The 21,820-nt window shown below is 39.2% G+C and overlaps 1 protein-coding gene across 2 annotated transcripts in view; it reads left to right on the top strand.

Annotated features, from left to right (window-relative positions):
- The window catches only part of kif18a (kinesin family member 18A), a 33,981-nt gene that overhangs the window by 11,311 nt on the left and 850 nt on the right, over positions 1 to 21,820 (top strand). Inside the window, exons 10-17 of one of the 2 annotated variants that reach the window (XM_039795189.1) lie at positions 4,967 to 5,129; positions 5,634 to 5,798; positions 6,901 to 7,022; positions 7,163 to 7,440; positions 10,023 to 10,079; positions 14,479 to 14,860; positions 21,351 to 21,443; positions 21,649 to 21,746. In XM_039795189.1, coding sequence (XP_039651123.1) covers positions 4,967 to 5,129; positions 5,634 to 5,798; positions 6,901 to 7,022; positions 7,163 to 7,440; positions 10,023 to 10,079; positions 14,479 to 14,860; positions 21,351 to 21,443; positions 21,649 to 21,746 — 1,358 coding nt within the window. Of the gene's footprint in view, positions 1 to 4,966; positions 5,130 to 5,633; positions 5,799 to 6,900; positions 7,023 to 7,162; positions 7,441 to 10,022; positions 10,080 to 14,478; positions 14,861 to 21,350; positions 21,444 to 21,645; positions 21,747 to 21,820 lie in introns of both variants that reach the window. The other variant, XM_039795188.1, reaches the window with a different exon arrangement.

The following is a 21,820-nucleotide window of genomic DNA, read 5'->3' as shown; positions in this document are numbered from 1 at the left end:
TTGTAACTCAGCTACTCCTCTGCAAAAGTGAACTCAGAGTCAACTTTGGGGCAGGGGATCTTCTATGCTAAAGGTCAAAGCCAGATGTATTATAAGACCAACCATGTCAGACTTAGCCTGACAAGCCAGACCCACATCAAGATGTTGGGTCTGGGAACTCACCATTGACAGGGCTCAATCCAAGGGGCGGGATAAACTGTTGTCTTTCAAATTCCCTCTGCACGCAATAGGATAGTGCTACAACCAGGCAGAGCAACGAAGAAGGTAGCGAAGATAGTTGATAGATTAAACTTCTGCTGTATCCGGTCGGCAAAACTCCGAACACATCTTCCTTTTTTAAGAATGATTTCTGTGCCGTTCTTTTCTCAAAGAAAAGCGTAACTCCAAGTCTTCCAGAAGACCGCTGTTCCCAGCAGCAGCAGCCATTAGCCCGCCCACTGACTCTATACACGATTTGATTGGCCTGACCAGAGTTTGGTTTTCCCAGCTCGCAAGCCAACGGAGAGTGCCTAGACCCCCCTGGCTGCAAATTAAATTTGCTGCCGCTAGAGTGCGTCTAGTAGGGCTGTCGTCGACTAAAGAAATTCTTAGTCGACTAACACTTATACAATTTTGTTGACTAATCGATTAGTTGATTTAATTGACAGAGCTGTGCGCTTAGAGAGATGGTTAAGACTAGAAAAGCACAATATAAATGTAGCTAATTAACCATCTGTAAAACTGAGTTTCTCCACAATTAATCCTGCAAAAGCACCACTTTAAATCTTGTGCTTACCATAAATGTGCTCATAAGTTTCTTGGAAATGAGTAATTAAGCATGAATAAAGCATAAAAAATGACTTATCAACTAAAGAAATCTTAGTCGACTAAGACCAAAATGACCGGGCTGCCACCTCTTAGTCGACTAATCGACGAGGTGGCAGCCCTAGCGTCTAGATTTCTAGGCTAGGTCAGACTGGCTGCTGCTCTGCACCTGGGACCAATATCCCAAGACAGTTTTTACCTCGATGAGAAGTTTTGTCACATTTTCGTGAGATGAGATATCGTCACACCTCAACCGCTTATGCTAAATTGCTGATAAAAGGTCATTTCCCATACACTTTCTTGATCAGCTCACAACACGCCTGACTTTTTAAAAACTTTTTATACCACTTGTTTTGTTTACTCCTATGAAACGCTTTCCTGTGTAATGGGCACTTGAACCTCCTGGAAAACTGTTACTTCCTGGAAAACTTATAATTAAGTCTAGTCTAATGTCCCACTGTAAAATTGTCTTTCAAAAGGTACTAGTACTAATACTGTTTCATGGAGAGACATTCAGAGAAAGAAAATATGTCTTTCTTTTTTTCTTTTATATATTTTGGTGTTAATGTTTTGGAATTAAAACTGCAATATTGTGCCAGCACCTAAGTAAGAATTTTAGCTCTGCAGCATACCGATATTTCAATACTGAAAAAAACTCTGTAATTAATTGAGAAATTGACAAAATTTAAGGTAAAAGCATTATTGTAGTTTTAAAACTCCTTTTTGTTATCATGTAAAGTGCTGCTATGTCAATGCTTACATGTTATTTGTCTTTAATTGTTACAGGATGATAAATTCAAAAACATTACATAGGACTGAGTACTGCTGGTTTTCAATCTAGTCAGAGACTATTTTACTTTTTGGATTAAAAAACAGGTGTGCTTCGAGGCCCAAAAAAACTGAAAAATGCTGGCGTTTACAGTTTTGTGTTTTTTAAGTACCTGCCACAAATATACAGTATCTACCACTGTGTATAAAAGTATACTAGTGTTTGATATAACTGCTATAATCATCATTTGTTTAACTTTCTATCTTTTTTTTATTTTTATTTTTTATAAATAAATCAGATTAACCACATCCCATCTAGTCATCTTTAAGGCATACAGTGGCATCTGTTGGGGTATTTGGGTTGGGGGCGGGGGACAAGGAAAAGCTGAATGAGTCTCACTCCCACACATTTCATTCACTGGCATCAGAATTCACAACTCGCACAGTGAGAGGCTCTGAATAGAGGCTGCACGCTTCTCACACTATTAAAAATTCAGCAGTCTAGCAAGGCCACGATGTCTCCTACGTCACTGGAGTTACATTGAAGAGTGCAGTCACATTTCAGTGACAGCTCTCCAGTCTTATTTACCTGCATGCTTCTCCTGTCTCTTCTCCTGCTTTAACTCAACCAGACAGCCACTTCAACATCACCTCAACTCTGTTCCAAGAATACATATATACATCATATACCTAAGAATATCTTTGTGGCTCAGTCCGAACAGAACTGGCATCTTGTGAAAGCTCTAGATTATATGAAAAGGTTGATGTAATTGATTTATTAAGTATATAATAACTCAAGCCTTAACACATTATTAATAATTTGTGGGGAATAGCGATATTTGTCATGCAAACATTTGATGTAAAACAAAATTGATGCATGTTTACATTATCATTATTGGCTGTATTTTTGTATTTAAACTCGGTTCAATGTGTTGATAAAACTATTAAATATCTCATAGCTTTAGTAGGATACATTAATGCACGAACAAGTGGTTTGTAAGAACTCTTGGCACAGCAATTCATATAAATTTGCTCCTTAGGCTGGCTTCACGCTGGGTGCGTGGCGTGAGCATATCAGCTGCGTGGCGTGTCCGTTTTGATTTTGGCTCCCATGTTAACACGTTAGAGCTTGCACACTGCCTGCATGACACGCACGTCTCAGGCGCAGCTCAAGCTGTGCCGAATACGCGTGCATGCTAGAAATAAAACGCTACGCAACAGAAAAGGCACGCTCACGCCACGCAGCCAATGTGTGGCCGGCCTTACATGTGGCATAAAACTTACATAAAACGCTTTTCAGTATAATACAGTCCAAAACAACCCCACTAGAGCCTCAAAAATGTTGTTGAATAAATGCCTCTCTGACAGTACCAGCTAAAAGTGAGCCTTACAGCTGCACAAAGACACAGCTTATTAAGGCTATTATAAGGTAACCAATTCCATTAGACTTAGGGATGCACCGAAATGAAAATTCTTGGCCAAAACTGAAAAAGAGGAAACCAAGACCGAACCACCGAAAGAAATTATGCCAATTATTAGTACCATTGCATTTATGGCTATGACTGTGTACTAACTTTACTAAAATCAAGGCATTGCAATTGTATAAATTAATATTAAAGTTTAATTAAAAAAATATCTAGCAGAAATATGGCTACAATCTGATAGTCACATACAGTATATAGTAGCCTAAGAACAGAATAGCTTACCTATTTTTATTATTATTATTATTTGAGGCACTTTCTTGCAGGATTTCACTGAACATATCAGACAACGAGGGTGCATGCCCCTCATCTGGTGCAGAGAGACGAGTCCTATGATGGGCTCTGCTCCGTGCGCGCTCCGTCTCCACGCGGGTTCTCCGCATCCATCGCGGCCTGGATCATTTCTCGTGCGCCTTGCTTTATTTCCGCATCCAAGTAATGGTCTTTATAACGCGGAACAAGTACAGTCGCGATGAAGTGCAGAGGGTCCGAATAGATCTCACTGAAACGTGTGCTGACAGACTCTAAGAGCGTACTTTTCATTGTTTTCACTCCGTGGTCCGTCTCAACCTCTTTGCTTAGGAGATGCTTTGCAGGTGGAACGGATCGGGTACTGACACACGTGCAGGTCGCGGTTTCTGTTTGTGTCATCACAATATTTCGGCCGTATTGTTTCGGTGATAAAAGTATTTCGGCTGAGAACCGAAAATGCCCTTTTGGGCCATTTTTGGCCGAATATTTTTGGTGGTCGAATATTCGGTGCATCCCTAATTAGACTACACGTGCCTATTTATCTACTTTAACTGGCCAATTCATAATTGTTAACTATGTGATTTACAAGTATGTTTACGTTATTGTAGTGTGACCCTTTTGTTGGTGCATTTGAATCACAGATTGTTCCTTTAAAGTGATGGTTCGGAGTAATTTCACCCTAGGGTCCTTTGCACCATGACCTCGAGCCAAACACCCCTCCAGAAGCTTTTTTCACCTAGGTCAAACATTGGGAGAGTTAGCGTAGGTTAGCGTTATCAGCTGAATAGCTTAGCGCAGGGGCTAATGGACTCATAAAACGATGGATTGGAAAGTTTGTAAGTACACCAGAAGTTTATGAACACTTGCCTGCTCTCTTCTGCTAGCTGCTGCTGCTACCTGCAGTTAGACCAGTGCTTAGGGCCGTCTACAAATTACAACACCGAAAAGAGATACAACAAAAATATTTATTAATTTAACTTTCTTTTTTTGTGTGTGTGTGTGTAGTTTTTTGTATAAGTGCTGTAGTATAACTAGCAGGAGACAAGTAATAATTGAGGTAAGTTTGGAGACATTATCTTATTTAATTATTAAATTAATAAATATTTTTGTTGTATCTCTTTTCGGTGTTGTAATTTGTAGACGGCCCTAAGCACTGGTCTAACTGCAGGTAGCAGCAGCAGCTAGCAGAAGAGAGCAGGCAAGTGTTCATAAACTTCTGGTGTACTTACAAACTTTCCAATCCATCGTTTTATGAGTGCATAACCTGTTTGTACTAGTGTAGAAGTTTGGTGTAATTTCGGGCATTATTAGTGGGGTAACTTACGAGATACAAACGTGGGTCCATTAGCCCCTGCGCTAAGCTATTCAGCTGATAACGCTACCCTACGCTAACTGTCCCAATGTTCGACCCAGGTGAAAAAAGCTTCTGGGGGGGTGTTTGGCTCGAGGTCATGGTGCAAAAGACCCTAGGGTAAAATTACTCTGAACCATCACTTTAATTAACCTGCTCTCTTGTTTTCATGAAATAAAATGAGATGGCCAACGTGCTTTTATACCATTTTTATAAAGTTTGACATTCATTGACATTCATTCAAATTACCTAAAGAGCCCTTTTAATGCAAAGCTTGTAAATTTTGATCATCACTCTTTTCTCTCTCTAGGGTGTCTGAAGCGCTGCAGCAAATCTTCTCAGACCGTGCCCAAATCAGGAAGGAACAGCTGGATCTGGAGAGACAACTGAAGGAGAATGAGCTGCGCCAGCGGTACAGTGAGGAGGACAACCTGCAGGTCCAATATTTCTGTGCCAAAGAAAAGACTGAGAAGGTATCTGATGCTTACGCTGCTATCCACAGATTCCATCATCCCCTACAGAAAAACAGCTGCTGAGTCATCATTTCACTTCTCTGTTCTCTATAGTTGTCTTGGCCTCTCATTTACGCCACTACAGGACAGGGTCACTGTTCCCAGCTCCTGGCTCCTCTCTGCCTTTTGAGTCCTATTGTTAGTCCCAGCTGTAAATGCCATATAAAAAGTGAAATTTCCAGACATTGTGGTACCAAACTTTGTAGAATGGTTCACTGTCATCCAAAACAAACTAAACTTTGGGAACAAATTGCCTAAAAGTGGTGCTAAACCGTCTGACTGCATTTTAAAACTTTGATGAAAAAATAAAAATGTGTTAGATTAACCTCTCCAACCTCTTAATATTTTAGAATCATCTGAATTAAAGACCACATACACAGTTAATATTGTGTCATATTAATACTTGCACAAACAATGGGCTATTCGTAATATGACTTAAATGACGTTTGTTGTCACTTTTGATAGGCCACGTGTAAGCACGAGCGGAAGATTGCCGCCTTACGCACTCAGCAGCAACACATTCGCAAACGTTTAAAGGAGGCAGAAACACGTTTCCTGGACAATGACGGCTGGCTTCATCGTGCTGAGAATGATATTAAGCTGCTGAAGTCGAGTGATCAGACCTCAGAGGTAAGTAGAACTAATTGGCCCATTTACTGTTGCTTAAAAACAGTGTTGAGTGCAGAGTGATTGACTGGCAAATTTGTGTTTTTGTTGTGACTTACAAATTCTGTAAATTGATTAGTATATATACTTTTTACATTGTGCTTTGACACAGTGTTTTCTTTCATATTGTTTTTTTTAATTGTACCTTCAATTTTGTAATATTGCTGAATGTGATTTGTAAGTGCAAATTGTTGAAAATTCAGTCATCAGATTTAAAAAATAAAAAGAATAATGGAGAAAAAAAAAATTGAATTGCCTAAAGGGTCAGTATAACCTTTTATTACAACATTTGTGTAACCACAGTGCTTGTAGCCACTGACATTGGTGAGGGAGTACATCAATTCTTGCCAGACTTTGGACAATAGATCAGTAGAGACGGATAGTGAGTAAAACTAGAAACTAAATAACATTGTGGACAGGATGAAATAGTTTGAGTCATTGTAAAAACACAAATGAGCCTGATTAGATATAGTGAAAAACTTCCCAATGTGGGTTACATCCTTCAAAACTAATCGCTTGGTGTTTTTTGTTTGTTTATTTTGGAAGGTAGGCTGTGTCTCTACTGGTGTCGTGACTGTCTTTGTTTTCTTCCCATCTGTTCTCCAGTAATTAGAACCGTGCTCATTTTATTTCTTCAGCTCACTCGTGGATCACTGAAGAGAATAAATCAATACCCTTTACTCATCCCTCACACAGCAGCCAGTTACCTAAAACCATGCCCATGTTATTTTTTTCTTCTTTATCCTTTTTTCCAGGAACTGACCCAGAACCATGACGCACCCACCGGTCAAATGTTCTCTCTGCTGTTGATTCGTAGTTTCTTTACGTCAGAGTCCTTTTCTTTTTTCTTCCTCTCCCTTACCCTGAGCAGACCGCTTTTCTGTTGAAACATGGATGAAAACAGAACTTTGCATCTTCTCTCTAGTATCTTGACCCCCCCCCCCCCAACTGCCTTTTGTTTCTTTTAATTCTGCCCACCCGAGTGGTAAATCAATATGCTATTGTGTTAGAATGGCTATTGCCTTATCATTTCTGCTCTCTGAACTCACTTCTGCCTCTTGTTAAGGTGTTAGATAAGAACCTACATTGCCACAGACTGGAGCTGCAGGTTAATGATCTCAAACAACACATCAAGCAGATGGTCGAGCTCACTGCACTGCAGGATCGGGAGAACAGGCGTATGCAGAAGTAGGTTGACAATACCTAGAACCAATTCTTATTGAATTAACTATTACTCAGTGCAGCTGAAGAAATTGCTTTCCACCTCACTGTATCTCAGGTTTTTCCTGGAAGAAATGTCTCAGTAATATTTTTCCATTGCATTTCAGAATGGTGAACCTCTTGCTGCCAAGTTATAGCCGGCACTACTCTGCGTTGCAGGCGGCTGGGCAGGTCACAGCTGCAGATGAGATGGAGAACTATGAACTAGAGCACCTTGTGTTGAGGGAGAGAGGCGTGGTCTGGGCAGACCAGGAAGGGGTGGGGCAACAGCTGAAAGGTGAAGGGATCGGAAAGGAGTCACAGGAGACAAATGAGGTGGGCCGCAGCGAGTTGGCACCTGTCTTGTCTTTCTCACATCTGCTATACCACCAGAGTAGCCCCTGCAGTAAGTCATCATACTTTTATCATCCTAGTAGGGTAAATTATAAGTATTTACTAATAAATGTCAATTTTCTTTTTTATTAAACAATGATTTGTTTAGTCTAGAAAATATTTTATAAAAGTGAAAAACACCCATTAAATCACCTGAAGTGATTTCTTGAATTTGCCTGAAAGTATTGAATAAATAATAATTTTATTTATTAAGAGAAAAGCAGGAAAGCCTTACATTTGAGAAGCTAGAACCAGTGAATGTTTGGCATTTTTCCTACATAAATTAATTAAAAGATAGAATTGTCTGTTAATTCTCTCTCGATCGATTAATCCACAAATTATTTCAGTGTTACAATGTACTACCATGTAGCCTGTAGGGTTGGGTACCTTTCGCATCTGAACCAATATCAGTACCAGTACATGAAATTCGGTTCCCGGTACCCAACGGTACTTTTTTCAGTACTTTCCCTCTGTAATTAAAAAAAAAAAAAAAAAACATTTCAGTTGTAAAAATAATTCCAAACCTATTTATCCTATTTACTTACAACATTATGTTATTTATTTAGAATATTTTACATGGACAGAAATTAAATAAAAATAAAACCCCTCCCTATAACCTATTAAATTGAATAATTATTCAACTTTTATTCTTGTATTTGTATATTATTATTTTTTATTGTTTTATTTTCATCATGACCGTTTTTAGTTGCTCTTTAATGTTTCACTTAAAGCACTTTTGAATTGCCTTGTTGCTGAAAGGTGCTGTAGAAATAAAGTTGCCTTGCCTTGCAACCTCAACAGCATCACGACTGCTTTCAGCTCGCCATTAATATGATTTCGCAGTGAATGGTGTCTGCATGAAGTTTTGAAAAACTATAACCACACTTAAAACCACTTTATCAGCATTGCCGTGACTTCAACAAAACTGGAGAGCCGACGTAGTTTACTGTGTGTGTGTGTGTGTGTGTGTGTGTGTGTGTGTGTGTGTGTGTGTGTGTGTGTGTGTGTGTGTGTGTGTGTGTGTGTGTGTGTGTGTGTGTGTGTGTGTGTGTGTGTGTGTGAAGGGATTCAATTCGCAATAATGATCGGCTCGCTCTACATTATCCTGCTTATTACACAGCTACTCAAACAGAGGGTCACCTACTGATTACACCTGCATCCCGCTCAGAATGGTTAACTTTACCCTGATGAGCGCTACTTTCCGGCAAAAGCCAGGTTGCCCCAGCGAGTGAGCTATCCATGGAGCTAAGTAATGCTCTGTTTGCACTGTTGCCAATAGCACTGACCACAATCCCTGTTTCCTCCACCCTCTCTCTCCCTTTTTGATCCATTGATCAGAGTTTTGAGCTCTGTATAAGCAAAAAAGTTGATTTAAAAACAATTTTATTAATTTAAAAATTGTCCGCCAAAGTCTATGATCAAAATTCTGTCAATAGCAACGGTCTGTTATACATAGCAACTGTTTTAAAGAAATAGCAGACCGCACAATACCGTGATTGACCAATCAGAGACAAGTATTCAACCAAGCAGTGTTTTTAACATAATGTACGTAACTTTTTTTTTTTTTTGGTCGTAGTAGCTACATGGAGCGTGTTTCAAACATGGATGGTTCTGTAATGTGGGAGGACTAAGATGTAACACATGTGACACATGTATTAAAATCATGTGTCACCTGGATGCAAAATAATGTTAAATCTATTAGTCAGGTGTAAGGTAGTTGAGGTCTACTGTATTTGGCATTAGTCCAGGTCTAGTGCGTGTTGTAGGACTTATGAGATTGCACCATTCATTTTTAACATCATCGTCATCGTTATCTCAGCATGACCTTGCAGCACCAGGCCCTCATGACATACGTATAAGACACGACGGATGGTGGAGCGTGAACCAAAGCTGCCTAACAATACTCAATTACTAAGATAAAGCCTGTCATTTGTGAGGCAGTAAACTCTGCACCTCTTCCTCAGTTCCACTGCTGGCTTGTTTCAAATTATATTACATCCAGTACTTCTGTTTTCGGTTGACTTCTAATTAAAATATTGTCAGTAATACAAAGAATTTGAAAACCTCTGTATACATATTAGTTGCAGCCTCCTGTGGATCATTGATGAAAGATTATTAAGATGTTTGTTTAAGACGCAAAACACTCCAGGTTGACTTGGTCTTTGTGCAGTTCATTATGCCAATTGTTTCTTATGACTTCACGCCTGAGCCACATTGCACTGTGCATCATGCGCAGGCTTTTGTGTGAGATTTGATTTTCTTGAACATTGTACAATAGCCAGATTGACTTGATCGAATCACAATTTGTTTAGCTGGTTGAATGTCTGGTACAGTCTGCACAATAATAACTCCTTGAATCATAGCTCTTTTTAATATGTTAAAGTTTCACCTTGGTACATTTTTATGTCTGAAAGCAACGTTGCAATATTTTCAGTGCATACTTTTGACCGACTTTCACACTCCAATCTAATAAGTACAAGTAAGCTGGTATGAAAGAAAACCACAGAAACCTGCAAACGTTTTCAAGCTGTTGTCGTAATTGTGATGTGTTGATGTTGCTTCTCCTTGAATCTCTTTATCATTTTTAATTATCAGGTGCAGAGGGGCGCACAAAAAGAACATCACTGTTCAATGCTGCTCCATCACCAAAAGGTAAATCTACTCCTCTCTCCCCAGTCATGCAACATACTGTAGTCATTAATCTAAATCCCCTGCATGCCTGTTAATCCCCCCTCCCCCTCAATCATTCACTTCTCTCCTTGTCACCTCTCACTCAATCCATCACACTTGCCCAAACACACTTTAAGATATGATGCTATGTTTTATTAAAGCAGAAAACACACGCGTCATAAAGTTGTTTTTAATGTGCCATATAAATGTTCAATTGTTTTGCGTACGGCGAAATTTCCACTTTGCGATGGGACTTTTTATTTGTTGAACATTTCTTTAGCAGTTTAAGTAAAAGGACTTGTTCAGAGTAGTACAATAAACAATAAAAGTCAGCCATGTAATATAATTTGATTTATACTTGTGCTGCAGACATTCTGCCCTGGCCAAAACATGAATAATGAAATGATGTGAATACTCACAACCAGTTTTATAGAGGGAAAACTGTACACATGGAACCTTTGGGGAAATGTAACACAAAAACCTTTGTGAAATATTGCAGTTCAAATTGGCTGTAATGATATTTACTGCAGGTGGTCTACATTTCTTTGAAACATATTGTGGGAAATTTAACTTTTGAAATAAATACTGCTGCCAGATGACCAGTGTTCCTTGAATGTGAATGAAACATGGATGCACCAGGGAGTTTGTCACTACTGATATTAAATTTCCCTGCAACTTATTATAAGTCCTGTCTGACCCTTCTTTCTACATGTCATACCAGTTGTTTTATTGTTCCTTTCCCATTTGGTCATAAATTAATTTTTCTTTGCCAAAAAATCTTTGGTAGTCTTTCAAAGTGTCGACACCTCCACTCACTCTAATTGTATTACTATGGTGAGCTTTTATATTTTAGCAAGAAAACTTAAATGGCCAAACTTTAACTTAATTCAGCATTTGACACACCCACAATAAAACTTTGGGTGGATTTGGTATTGGAGAAACACTTTTTTTACCTTCTAAAATACTAGAATCATACTTAATAAATCTGTTAACAACTAATTTAATCAAGAGCATACAAACAATATAGCTGAGAGTTTTAAATGCATAATGTACCTTCAACAATGGTGGATACAGCTGTACAGTATTGTAGCTAAATGTACCAGACATGAAAAGACTTTGTTAACATTATGTCAATAATATCAGAATGCATAAATCACCTTAATAAAGCACCTTATGAAATAATTAACTGTCTAGACATGCATTCCATTTTAACACAACATACATGCAAGCCTTTTAGAGGCTTAACAATAGCTTTATAATAGTGAATTATCATATAGTACGATCAGTGTTATTTATTCAAATATGTCTCTTTGCATCATTATGTTCCAATATTTGAATCATGTAGCCACAGTTTCATCTTTCTAATAAAATCATAACTGTGCATCCTCCTCAATTATGCATTCAATTGTTCACACTTGCATCTTTGAAAAGCACCATGTCCATCTTAATTTCAGAGCTACCATTTATACATGCATGCAGTATACACACAATAAGTTCAGCTTTATACATGTGCAGCATTATCAGCTATGTTAAATAACCGGTCGATTACTGACAAATTCTAAATGATATACAGTTGAAATAACGGATGTTTTAATACAAAGTTGTTTATTTAGCATTCAGACAAACTGCTCTGATCTTATCCTGATGCTTTTTGGCAGTCCCTTACTGCTTCCTCAGCTCTTAATGGTAGTCACTGCAGCATGTTATGAGAAATCGCTCCACCCTGCAGCTTGCAAAGCCAATCAAATTGAATCAGTTTTGGAGAGTGTTAGGGTTTTGAAAGAGCATTAACTCTTTGTGGGCTGCTTAATAATAGCAAATCACACAAAAGGGATCTCTTTGAAGGAACACAATTTAGTGTTGATTTAAGGCATGTCCAGACATGCATTTATTATTAGCTTCAGGATTTTTCATTCAGCTACCTCCCACTGACCCGTTTATGCTGTTCTTTTTATATTTCCAGTCGATTCTCTACCTCTCACTTCTCTCTTATCTATTTTTTCCTCCTTAGATTTTTGCTGTCCCTTTTGCTTCAAACGTCTGTTAGTCTGGCTTTTTCCTCTATTCTACCTCTCTTTCCCTCCTACCGTCAAATGTTTTCTCTGTCTGTCTAGCATCTAACCCTCCCAATCCCTCTTGAGCTTCATTCATGAAAATGCAGATCCACAGCAGGGCAGGAAAAAACGTCAACAGACGTAAACTCCCCTGCTCCACCAACCAGAAAAGGCGCGCTATAAAAAACAGAAAGCAGCAACCAGGCGACCCTAATTCAGTGCAGCTTCCACCAGAAATAGCAACTCATGCATGTATTAATCCCCTACAAGCCAAAAATATGTGATTGAAGGAACTCTGCTGCCATTTATTGCTAGGGACAACTCCTCTGCCACAGAAAAGGGCTATTTATCATCGTCTCCTCACTTGGTGTGCTGTCTGAGGTCTGACTCACATTTGCTAAATATTGCATTTTGGTATTTAAGGCAATGTCTAAATCCTTCACCTTTGCATTTACATCCTTCATGTGCTGGCATTTTTCTTTTAAGCCTGTCCCTAACCCCACCACACTCCTGCAGGAAATGCCATGAGTGTAATGGTATTCATAATGTGATGCAGACAGGGTGATTTAACCTCATTCTGCTCTGCAACCTGTACAAGTTTTTGTTGCTATCATTTTTAAATGAAGCTAGACAATGTGGCAAAAGATTAGTTGTATAAGGTTTAACCTTCAAAGCCATAAAGGACCCTCCCTCTTCAGAGTGTACACCACATCCATGGCGGTCACCGCCTTCCTTTTGGTGTGTTAGGTGGCAGTATCGCGGATCACGTTGTTCAAGAACACCTTCAGCAAGCCAGTCTGCGGATAGACATTACTAGCTAATGGTAGGATAGCGTTACCTAGAGTCACCCACTGGGCTGTTTAAAAAATTGCATCACGGTTCCTTTTTATCTCCACCGATTGTAATCTTTACACATTTAAATAGATTTTTAACCGATTCACGATGCATCGTTACATCCCTAATGAACAACACACAAATCAGATTTTTATTCAAATATTGCTGAAGCCTGTTTGGTGCATGAAAGTATGTGACATCACCCGCCCACTTCAAACCAGCGAGGAAAGCACAGAAAAAAGATACAACATTCCAGTGATGGAGTACTCGAGTTGCTATTCTCAGGACTCATGACTCGACTTGGATTTGTGCACTGATGACTTGGACTTTGACTCGGACTGGAGGATTTCTGAAATCGCACTTAAGCATTCATGACTCAGATTACTCGGAAGTTGGATGAAGTTTCTGACTACTGCCTAAACGACCGGTATCTACCGAACCAAATAGCAACGCGGATTTAGGTGCCACTTAAATGCCTGCGCTGCTCTCTGGTGTGCCTAAACAAACAGAGAACACAGAAGCATCGCTGCATGGGACGCTAATTAACACTAACTTACACTTGGCAGCGGGTAACGTTAGCCTACCATTAGCTAGTAGCTGCATGCGGTTAAGATGCTGACGGTGAAATGTTTGGTTGTATTGCTGTATAACACAGAGACGTACAACAATCTGCAGCTAAAAACACAGTGCAGTTGCACTATAGGCACTGCCATTATCAGAAAAGCAAAACCCCCGGGACTTTATCCTGGTGAGTTCACACAGCATTCCGGGATAGTAGAAAAACGTGCTCTGGTTCATTGGAATTTCTTTAAACCAATCACAATAGTCTTGGGCAGCACTTAGCAACGGTGCCTCTGCAAAATAGCCTTGGGAAGGAACTTGTTTTGGTGGAACGTGCACATTCAAAGGTTGTTTTAGTTGTGCAACAGAAAACTCCGATTGGACAGATAGTCTTGCTCGCTGTCTTGATTTACCCCGCGGAGATCTGAGGAGCAGTTAACCATAGTCCTCATGAATCGACCAGACTATAAAATGCCAACGCAAAGAAAGCAGAAGGTGACTGACATCTGACCGAAATGAAGGGCATCCAGCGGAATTTCTGGCGGCACCTAAACAATCCCGGAAATGAAATGTTGACGTTATAGTCTACCAGATATCTAAATGAAATGTCTCTCAAAACTAAGGACTGTAGAGTCTGTAGAGCTGCACTTCATTGTGTGTTCATGTTTAGTAAAAACAAAGTACTGTAATGTAACTGCTTTGGGGTCAGTTCTTAATGTAAACATTGATACTTTTTAAGAATGCAGCAGGTTAGAGGGAACCTTGTACATTTGTAGAATCTCTTTCATATCCAAGCTAAATTGGTATTGTAATTGAAATGTCCCCAACCTAATTGATATTGAAAATAAAATCAATTTGGGACCTTGTGAATCTGAATCAAATCATCTGTTTAATTTTGATTAACTGTTGGTGGTTAATTGTTTTGTTTTTAGGTGGAGGTAAACAGACAGATATGAAACCGGAACCACTGCGCAGAATGCCCATCAGGAGAAATTTGTCTGCGTCATTGCCACCGCAAAGCCCCCGGACCGCCGCCAAGGCCCAGGTGTTTGAGGAAGGGATGTTCCCACTCCAGTGCACACCAGAACCTTCTCAAAAAACTGTTCATGCCCTGCCACAAAGCTCCTCTAGCACCGTGGATCCCAACGTGACATTTGAAGTTCTGGACAATGAAGATCAAACTGCAAGCAATGCAACCATTATAATAAGTAGTGGTAGTCCCTGTCGAGCCTCAACGTCAACAGACTTCTCAGTTCCCAGTCAACTACTCCATCCTCCCAAGGCCAATGACGGGAACAAGATTCCTACCAAAAGGTGAGAAAATATTCATGTCTTAACTTTTCTTTTGACTTAAAGATGTTTGACAGTGTATATGATTATTTAGACACACTTCATATGATTTCTGAAGATATTTTCTCCCTTCTAAAAGTCAGTTTGATAACATTACAAGTCCGTTTTCAGGCTGACTTGTAATGTGGATTACAGTTTTCTTGACTGTCCATATGGTGCAGACGTTGAACACCTTGAAGTAGTTCTGTAAACAAATGCATTGATACACCCACAATGCCACCTACTGCACTCCTATGTTCTCTCCAAAATGTACTGCTACAATAGTGTACACTTCTCTTGAACATGAACAGGAAATATTGTAAGACTTTAGGAAAAACTTATCTTCATGGGAACTGAGACACTTTGGGGAAAAAAGTGAAATAAATACTGCTGTCACAGCAGAAACCAAAACTGAAGTAACATCACAATCTAACTGTAGACATAGCCTACATTTTTATAAATCAAGTTCAGAGGGAAAAACTGCAGCAGCTGCCACAATGTATCAGAGCTATTTGTCACAATTTCTTAGATCCTGTTCACCAAACAATTTATCTCAACATGCACTGTTCAACATTGGACACTTTGCCAGGGAGTGTTCTCAGCTGGCCCCCTTGTTAAATCAGAATTATACCAGCAATATTGGAATCATTAAATTAACCTCTATGATATACGGAGCAGTTAGTTGCTCTTCTATAGGACATATGCCATTAATTATGTCTCAATGCTAAGCCTTTTTTTTTCCTAACCTTAACTGCTATCGATGTCACACGTGCCGTTGTATTTCTCAGTTTTTCATCTTTTTCTCTGGGCTGCACTCATAATCCGGATGTCTCATGCATCAAAGGTTGATGCATTAGACACAAATAATGAATTTAATTAACTCTCTCTCTCGTTGGGTTTTTTTTTTCTTAAGAAATTGGTACAGATGGAAAACACTCCTTATGTCACCTTTGTCAATATTTGTGAAATACCTAACTCTTTAAAAAAACAAAAAACATCATAATTCAAAGTTTGTTCATTATTCATGCCTTGTAAACCCAGACCGTTCTTGTACCACACATTTTGATTTAAACATTACTCCCCGAAAGCATAAAATAAAAATTTTAAGCAAGCCTCGGTGAAGAAGAATTATATTTTTAAAATAACAAAAATCTATTACATTTAAAAGAAAAAAATGGTTCAGAGGGAACGAACACAGGCATCTCTCAAATCAGTTCATAAAATGCTTAAAAACAATCTGAAAACATCCCTCTGGCTCCCCACTGAAAGTTTCAAAGAAATTGAAGGATTTTGTGTAGAAGATGCTCAGTCTGGATAGCAACTAAACCATTCAGAAGTGGTAAATCCCCTAAACCTTATTCAAAACAAGACAGAGACTAGAGTGCAAACAGTATAAGTATTCTCACCAGCAGTACGTTTCCAGACTGGAACATTGGGCCAAGAGGCTTAAGTCAGCTGAAAAGTGGCAAACAGAATAGGAAACATTTCGAGCCATAGCAGCAGACAGGGTTTGTCTCAGTGAATGATGCTCCAAGCAGATGAGCCCTCACATTAACACATTGAGCGTGTATCACTTTATTTGTTGCTTAGTGACCTCAAAATCTAAATGCATCGCCTCAATTAAGAAAATGCCAATTGCTTGGGAACATTTGTTCATTCCCAAAATCATACTGTATCTTGAGGAGTTATTTTTCCTAACATACTAAAGACAGGGGCTAATCCAGACTTTATGAGAGCACTTGGTTACTAAGTTGTCCTGCAAAGACTATTGTAGATGGTGTTAACCGTGTAAATGATGATCGCAAATCTAGAGTAAAGGACTTAAATAAACGTTTATATATTGAATCGCGATTAATCCCATGATTGTCCATAATGAACTCTCGATTAATCGCACATTTTTTATCTGTTCTAAATGTACTTTAAAAAAGATAATTTTCAAGTTTTTAATGCTCTTATCAACATGGCAGCAGACAAATAGGCTTGCTTAATGTAAATGATTATTATTATTATTATTATTATTATTATTATTGCAACAATATAAAACGTGACAAATACTTTCTGGAATATTCTCCAGAAAAACCTCAAATGTACTGTATGCTCAAATAATATGCTAAAAGCATAATATGGCAAACTCAAGCCCATAATGCATACAGATGGGCATATTGATCTGAATATAACATTACTTGGTAATACTAACACAATGTAGTGTCCCACTTTACACTTGTAAAGGTTAACTAACCATACCTTTTTTTTTTTTTTTAAGCAGCTCAACACAAACAGTGGACCTTGTTCATTACAGCAACAGACACATTGTACAAGTACATCTGTCAGCTAAATGTAACAATTTAATTGTGTTTAACCTCACGTGGGGAAATAAAGGCTCACAAAAACATCTCCTTCAACTAAGTTGGTTAAAAACAGGATGAAACAAAAAATAAATAAAGTGTGAGATAATGTAATTGCTCAGTGGAAGCTATGTGCAACACAAGGAATATGCAATGGGAGTTGTCTGGCTACTGCAGTCATGTTGCGTGGACTATCAGTGGTCAGTGTGCTGACATCGTGTTCAATGTCCCACTGTCTGGCTACTTGCAGAAAGTGCCTGCTGCATGCGTCGGGTGAAATGCCTCTCTTCTATCTTCATAACAGTCAAAGCATACAACCGAAGTTCCCACTGTGGGTAAAATATAATGTGTGGTGATCCAGAGTAAGTCTCCTGTAGGGTTAGGTATCGTTTGGGTTTTTTCCAATACCGGTGCTAAAACAATACTTGCGGTGCCTGAACTGATACTAAAAAAAAAGAAGAAGAAGAAGAAGAACGAAAGAATTCAATTTCAATTTTATTTTATTTATAGTATCAAATCATAACAAGAGTTATCTCGAGACACTTTACAGATAGAGTAGGTCTAGACCACACTCTATAATTCACAATGCCCCCAACAATTCTAATAATTCCCCAAGAGCAAGTAATGCGACCGTGGCGAGGAAAAACTCCCTATTAGGAAGAAACCTCGGACAGACCCAACCTCTTGGTAGGCGGTGTCTGACGGTGCCAGTTGGGGATGTGATGAACAGTGGCAATAATAGTCACTTTAAAGATAATGGAATAGTGACTTCAAATGATAGTCGTAGTAAGGCTGAGCAATTTTATCGATTCTGCGATATAAATCGATATTTTTTTTCCCCAAGAAAGTATAAATTTTTAAGCCGCGAGTATCGATACATAAGTCCCATTCAAATCCCTCGTGTTTACCCCCGTTCGCGTTGCAGGAAGAGTGATTTGGTCAGCCAGCCGCTAGTGTCGCTGTAGAGCAGCCAACGTCAACTGGCGGCCCACCGCCAAAGCTTTTAGTCTGGCCCGCAGAATAATCATGAATTCAAAATTGTAAAGAGGAAAAAATGTGTTCTGTTATTTATCATTTCAAGCATTTAGAGCAAAAACCCAGCCCCCTGTATTTACATCTCTATTCACATGCCGGGATTCTGTACAGCGATGCCCAAGCTCCACACACACAGCTGAGCAGAGATGTGTGTGCGTTAAAACACACACACAGCTGAGCCGAGATGTGTGTGCGTTAAAGGTTAAAACACGCAGCACCTGACTGGGAACGATACAGAGTTACCAACGGCCGCTGGGGCAGATGAACTCACGCTGGTTTCTTTTCTGTAAATAGGCTACAATTAAACCTTCGTGAGTAGAAAGTCAATACTTATCAATGCACTCACCTGTGTAGACCGGCATAAACATGTAGGAAGCGATATTTCAATCTGCTCAGTCCACCGCGCTGTTTAACGCAAACACAGCTCTACTCTGCAAATAGCGAATTTTTACAAACAAGCTAAAACAAAAGCTGTCGGTTTTTAGTCTAACTGTTTATCTTAGGTTGCCGGGAATCTGGAAATTTGGACAAATTCTTGTAAACCTCACTGCTGGCTGAACAAACCAAACTCTCCGCTAGAGCGGACAATCTGGAGCTACTTAATATGCACTTGAATGACGCGATCGTTATGTTCGAGTGATTATGATGATGCTGGTTGTATTATTTTGCAACAACATCGTTTCATTGCAAATGAGGCATACATGACGAGTGCATAGCCTGCTTATCAGTCCATTCATCATTAAAGCTGGGCTTTTCCACGTCAACTTTTCGCTTCAGCCTCTTTGACAGTGACATGTTTACCTGACAACAGCCTTTCTTTCTGCAAGCATTTTCCACCAATCAGGATGCTGCATACTACAATAATTTTTCCATAATCACAGACTTTAACCATCACTCCTCAGTGAACTGCCTCCTAGTCTGAGATCTTTTTCTAGTTAAAGAGCCAGTTATCATTATGGAGTTTCCATGTTTTTTAGGAGTTTGCTCACAGTAATACATGTAAAAAAAATATATATATATATATCATTAATTCAGTAAGAAAGTGAAAATTTCGAACAAGAATAGGCGTATTAGGTATAAATTCATTTTATTTTCTTTATTTGAAAGTCCGGCCGCCAGAGTGCTTAGAAAAATTCTGAAAAAAATGTAGTTGATGATCCCTGCTGTAGACTCTCTGTCCAGTCAGAGACATATATTGTGTAATTGATGTTTTTAGTTCAATTAATTAAATCCAAGTAAATGGAACACTCACAAGATGTCACCCAAATCACTCTGTCCCCTTTAAATCTTCCAGAAAATGATGTAAGTGTATCGAATTATATCGAATCGTATCGTTGGCTGAATATCGTGATATATATCGTATCGTGAGCTGAATATCGTGTATCGTATCGTGAGATTAGTGTATCGCTACAGCCCTAAGTCGTAGTAGTTCATGTCATATCAGGGCGCTGCAGGGCGTTACAGGATGTAGCGCGACACAGCAGAGCATGGATGGACGTAGCAGGAAGCTGCAGGACGCAGCATGACACTGCAGGTCACCGCAGAGCTTGGTAGTGAGTGCAGCAGGACCACGGCGACAGCTGCAACCAAGATCTTGGTGCCAATGTACTCCAAGGTAAAATGCAGGATGAGAAAAAATCAAAGCACAAGGACTCAGGGGAGTAAACTCCTCAGAGCCAGGTTAGTAACAAGCATCCCATGGGACGGGATGCACACAAATGGAAAGTAAGAGGAGAGAGCAGTCAAAGGAAAGAGAGAAGAGGAGAGAGCAGTCAAAGGAAGGAAGGAAGGACGGAAGTCCCCCAGCACTCTAAAACTATAACAGCATAACTAAGAGAGACAGGCAGTTTAAGGAAGCACAAAACAACCGTTGGTGACATTAAAGAATGGCTTGTTTATTGCTAAGGCCATATGTTTAAATTTAAATAATTTATTTAAAATGTAATAATAACTTATTTTACCAGTCAATTGCTGTCAAACGACAAAAAGAAGAACCACTAGATGGTAAAATTGTGAATATTTTGTGAGCTTACGAGTTGCAAGTGAACGCACCATTAAGTCCCGTCGGTGATGTTTCTCTAAAAACGGCAGTGGCCAAGCTGCAGACTATTGTATGTCCCGGTGTAGGCCTGCACGATTCAGGGAAAAATATGAATCACAAATTTTTAGCTTAGAATTGAGATCACGATTCTCTGCCGCGATTTTTTTCTCACGATGTGTAATGTTTATTGCACACATGAACCATGACAAAACAAAACAAATTGGCAGTACCAAACATAGATTTTTAGAACCTATAGCACATTGCACATCACTACAAGCCTGTAAACATAGAGGCTTCAATGAATAAAGAAAATAAAGTACATGCAATTTAAGTACAGTAGGCTACCAAAAATAGTGATCTGTTTCAGTGAAGGAATACTTTCTAATTCGGATAAAACTTGCTTGATAGCTATGCTCATTTCATCCGTGGAAGCTGCCATGTTGTTTAGACTAACAGTCGCTTCTCGTTGCGTCACACCTAAACCCGCCTCAAAAACAACGCTGATTGGTCGGTCGTTTGGCGAACGGACTACAAGAACTGTAGTCCGTTTAGATGTTTAGAACTACAAGTTTCAACCTGAGACTGATCTGTATATAGGCCTATATTTAAATATTAGTTATACTCAACCTATTTTCATTTATATATTTGATTACATGCTACACTGTTGCTAGTAGATTGTTGATCAGCTGTTTCCCCGTGAAGAGAGAGTGAGAGAAAATGGTGCACAACAATCAGCTGTTTTTCCAAAGGGATAGTCAACAAGTTGGCTCTGTAGATCAAATTGTGGTCACCACATTGATCTACTCGTTTTGTACCTGGAGGTGCCATGAGGCCCACTGAGAGCCCACACATTTTCCATATGCAAATTTCTGAATGCAGGTACATCGAAACAAAGGATCAAATATCAAAACTTCAGATTTGTATACACATAGCTTTTGCAATACAACACAAACAGAATTATTAGTTAGAAGCATTATGATTTTGAATGCAAATGTTTCATATGTGAAGTCTAAACCGCAAAGATGTCATGGTAACGTGAACCTCTGCTCTGTAGACAACAGATCCTGTCTTTACCTGGCTTAAGGCGGGCCAACCCAACTTACATGCACATGACGTCTGCTGCACAAGGGAAGCGTAAAGTTAACTGGTAATGTGCCTCCGACTTCTTCTCTTACATTCATGTAAATCATCTTTTTTTATACCTGCAGTGGATTAAACACTCTTCTTTGACATATTATTCGTGGCCAGACTAAAGCTCCCCAAAATTAATAGCCAGTTCTTAATGTTATTAGGAGGGAGGCTTTTTTTTATATTTTCTGTCTGTTTTATTTTTATTTTTTTCATTTTAGCAGCATCCAAGAAGAGTTAACACAGGGTTTCTCTGCACCGAAACGCATAAAGAAAGATGCCTCAGTGGCCCGCGCACCACTCAGAGTGCATCGTTTTGCTGGTAAGTGTCAACCCAGAAAAACACTGTTGAAGAAGACATCCAGACACTTAAGACAAACTACATATACAGTCATA

The sequence above is a fragment of the Perca fluviatilis genome, chromosome 3 (genome assembly GCF_010015445.1).
Source record: "Perca fluviatilis chromosome 3, GENO_Pfluv_1.0, whole genome shotgun sequence".
Lineage (NCBI taxonomy): Eukaryota > Metazoa > Chordata > Actinopteri > Perciformes > Percidae > Perca > Perca fluviatilis.
This window is presented reverse-complemented; position numbering and strand designations above follow the sequence as displayed.